Source organism: Cucumis melo, chromosome 9 (assembly GCF_025177605.1).
Source record: "Cucumis melo cultivar AY chromosome 9, USDA_Cmelo_AY_1.0, whole genome shotgun sequence".
Classification (NCBI taxonomy): domain Eukaryota; kingdom Viridiplantae; phylum Streptophyta; class Magnoliopsida; order Cucurbitales; family Cucurbitaceae; genus Cucumis; species Cucumis melo.
In genome coordinates, this window is record NC_066865.1 from 24,056,104 (window position 1) to 24,060,397 (window position 4,294).

Sequence of the window (4,294 nt, forward strand, 5' to 3'; positions counted from 1 at the left end):
GTTTATTGACTAAATTTTTTCAAACAAACCAAAATTCCATTAGAAATTAAGAGCGATTTTTAACATACTACACTAGTATACTAAATATTTTTCATGGGAAATCTCGAATAAAGTGCCTGCTTGGTCACCTCTTTCCCCTTATCACTCTCTCTCTCCTTATTTATGGGTCCCTTCTCTTGAATCCATGTGTTGGCTGAAAATTGCTGTGCCCAGTACATGTCTTGCAAGTGACTAACCCTTCTTGCTTACAACTCATTTTACTCCCTCCCCTTCTATATATAGAACAACTCCTCCCCCCATTTCCAATCCCACACACAAAATAATATTACACACACTCTCTCTCTCTCTCTCATTTATCCTGTAAACACATTATCCAAAATTCTCTTCTTTTCTTTTCTTTAACTCTTCACTATGGTTTCTCCAGATGCCATTCGCACAATTCTTGGAATTTTTGGTGGGTTTCATTTTTTTCTCTTCATAAAACGACACCCCTTTGTTCTTTTGGGTAAAATTTTGAGTTTTATGTGTTTTTTTCTTTTACAGGAAATGTCATATCTCTCTTCTTGTTTCTCTCCCCAGTGTAAGTATTTTAATCCCCTCCCATTGATACAGAGTCATCCGTGACGGTCTTGATTTTTGTCTAAAATCGACCTCAATCGACCCATGAGTACCCCTGTCCCCATGTTATAACATAAACTGTCGATTTTCGTGGCTTTTTTGTTCAAGAACTTTGATTAGGTGTAGCTTAGACTGTATTCCTATCTCATGCAGTAGTCTTTGCTTGTTTATTTGACAAATTTTTATTTGGTATTTGAATCAGCACCTAAACATTTTCTTCTGTTTTGAAAGAAATTCTTTATTACAAATAGTGATGTGTGTATTTTTTTAAAAAAAAGTTGTTGAAGTTTATCTTGTTTGCTATTAATGCTATACGTGATAAGGATAATCTATTCCTGCTTGCATGCCGCTTTATCACCGGCAAAAGAGAGAAAATCAAGGAGAACACAAAAAGTTTAAAACCAACCAATAAGAGACAAAATCAGCATTAAAATTCGCCAAAAACAAAAGTGTGTTATTTGCAAAACTATTAATATTAATTTGCAATAAAAACATCATAATTCAAAATTAATTCGATGATAATGTTCTAATCGTTGAACTATATATGTTTATGCAGACCGACATTTATTCAAATATGGAAGAAGGGATCAGTGGAGCAGTACTCGCCAGTACCATATTTGGCGACACTGATAAACTGCATGGTGTGGACATTGTACGGTCTACCGATGGTGCATCCGGGTAGCATACTCGTGGTGACAATCAATGGCTCTGGAGTCGTCATCGAGCTTGTGTACATTATCTTGTTCTTGATTTATTCCGACGGAAAGAAAAAGCGGTTGAAAGTGTTGTTGATGATGTTAGTTGAGGTCATATTCGTGGCTCTCTTAGCCCTTTTGGTTCTCACTTTGGCTCATACTTACCGTCGTCGCTCCGCTATCGTCGGGACCGTTTGTATTCTCTTTAACATCATGATGTATGCATCACCCTTGACCGTCATGGTTAGTATAATTTCCTCTCCCTTTTGCTATATGAAGATCTAGTGGGTCAATAATATTCAAATTATTAATGATTGGATGATTGATTATTTAAAATAATTAATATTTTTTTTATACACAAATATGAAAACAACGACATGTGTTTTCTTAATTTATAATTTTAGTTTCCCAATGAAATTAAAAGTAATAAATTAGAATGATGTGTTGTATTGTGTGATGCAGAAACTGGTGATTAAGACAAAAAGTGTGGAATATATGCCGTTTTTTCTATCCTTTGCTTCATTAGCAAACGGTGTCGTTTGGACTGCCTACGCTTGCATCCGTTTCGACCCCTTCATCACGGTAAGGAAAAGAAAAAAGAAAAAAAAAATCAAAACACTATATGTTCCAAAGTACTTTTGTTCATTTTTAATCTTTGTGTATTTTTTACTTGCTAATTTTTTTATTTATTGATATTTTCACTATAAAATTTTAAAAAATTCACATTCACATATTTAATGTTTGCATGAAAATTATTTGAATAAAATTTAAAATTATTGTTTAATCAATTTCAAAATGATTATTTTAATAAAATTTTAAGTTGAAAAACTAAAATTCAACGTACTCGGACGAAAATTTAACAAATTATGTTTTATGGTTTTTTTAAAAAATTAATAAATTTTATTTTCTTTCATTTAAATCCGCCATGGTTTCAGCCAAGAAAAACTACTGACCTCAAAATTACATTAATGGCGTATTTTCAGGTCCCCAACGGCCTCGGGACATTGTCGGCCCTAGTTCAGCTTCTTCTCTACGCCACCTTTTACAAATCAACTCAACGCCAAATTGCCGAACGAAAAGCCCAAATTCATCTCTCTGAAGTCGTCGTCAACGGCGCCCCCTCTCTACCGGAAAAGACCGCGAACGGCGGAGCTTCAACTACCCCTACTTCTGACACGACGGCCACCCGGAAGGCTTGATAGCCCGACGGACGACGGCGCCGACTTGGATGAGTTGTTGGATGCGTGAAAACCCAATTCATAATTAAAAAAGAAGAGATTTTGGGAATTATATGGTTTTTTTATGAATAAACCTAATTGTTATTATTATTTACTTAAGCAAAAAAGTAATAATAATAATTGTGGTTTGGGTTGGGTCTTTTTCTTTTTTCTTTCTTTCTTTTCTTTTTTTTTTTTTTACTTTCTTTTGGGGGTCTTTTTTTTTTCCTTGAGAAGAAAAGAGAGGGAAAATAAAAAGGCATTTTGATTTACATTTTGTTGATTTTCTTTCAATATATTTTTGGAATTTTCAAGTTTTCAAATTTGAAATGACTATCCCATAACATGTGTGGTGGATGGAAAATAAATAATTTTATTTTAATATTAACACATCTATAAGATTCCAATTAATTAATGAAATATAATTGTAACTATTGGCAGATATAAAAGACTACAAATTTCCAAAAAATTAAAATGGCAATTAATTAAAATGATGTAATTTTTGTATATTACAAACGACGTAAGTGTTTGCTAAAGTATATCTCAAAATTGAACATTATTTTTCATGTTTATATTTTTATTACAATGTTACCTAACCCATGAAATACATCACAGGAGAGATTTAATTATCATATCTTTTCTAAAGATTCTCATATAGTTATAGTGTATAGATTATAGATTATGACTTTTTTTTTCTTCTTTTATTTATCCATAAGTTACCATGGAAGTTAGTGTATGGATTTGGGGGTTGCTTGTGGATAGTTTATCACTCTTAAAAAAAAATTTGAAAAATGCTACTGTTTTATTGGGAAAAAAAGTGGTTGAACTTTACGTGTTTTAGGGTAAATTCAAATATCTTTTACAAAACAAAAGTCGTCTTTTAGAAATAGTTTAATTTATTTTGAAGTTGATTAACTTTCATACCTATATCTTGTTTGAGACAAAAGAAAAATTTTATATTAACTAACCTTAAGTTATCGAGAGTCGAATTCGAACTTTTTAGAAATCGTCGAACTCTTAGATTGTTAAGTCGTTATTTTGTGGATGAATCAAAAGGTGTTCGCCTTTTAGTTAAATTTGCAAATGTTTCTTCCTTCTATAAAATGCTTGGAGAAGAGAACAACAGTTTCACGATCAAATTAACTTGGGCTTCTTCTTTCCTTTCATTGTTGTTATCCTCACTTCTGAGAGGGGCTAGGACTTTGATTGTTAGATTCTTTGAGTTATATATTGTCGTTTTTGTTGAAAGAGAAACATAGACTAGACCCAACAATATATATATTTTGCATTTTAAGTGTTGTTGCGTAAAAAATGATGGAAGTTATTCTTAACACATCAACTCATGAATAGCTCTTTTAGATTCTTTATACATTAATGTTGTAACCATACAAGTCTTTGTTGGGACTGTGCAAACTTTCACTATCTTACCAACTTTATCTCTCATCTATATTTGTTGACTTAGGCCCCTCTGTATTTTATCTCATTAGGATTTGTTGATTATCGATAATCTCGATCTTATCAATTTATTTAGCTATGTAGTGTTTATAAAATGTAACTCTCAACTAACTAAGAAATACATGTCATTCACCACCGACGAATTTAGTATAGGTGAACCCCCAATTTTATCGTCTTTATATAGTATATACAAAGAAAACTATTTAATTTTTAATATTTATAGTTAGCTTAGTAGTTACTTTAACTGAACAACCCCTTCTAATCTTACCCATGTAGTACGATGTAAAGTGTTTTTCGTTCATAATTGTT

The 4,294-nt window shown here is 32.0% G+C and overlaps 1 protein-coding gene across 1 annotated transcript; it reads left to right on the top strand.

Moving 5' to 3' along the window:
* Positions 1-206: 206 nt before the first annotated feature.
* On the top strand, positions 207-2,853 carry LOC103482829 (bidirectional sugar transporter SWEET4-like). Its single transcript, XM_008439178.3, has 5 exons — positions 207-454; positions 544-580; positions 1,175-1,556; positions 1,776-1,895; positions 2,297-2,853. Exons 1-5 carry the CDS (start codon positions 412-414, stop codon positions 2,510-2,512), a joined length of 798 nt encoding a protein of 265 aa, XP_008437400.1. The 5' UTR covers positions 207-411; the 3' UTR covers positions 2,513-2,853.
* The last annotated feature ends 1,441 nt before the right edge of the window (positions 2,854-4,294 follow it).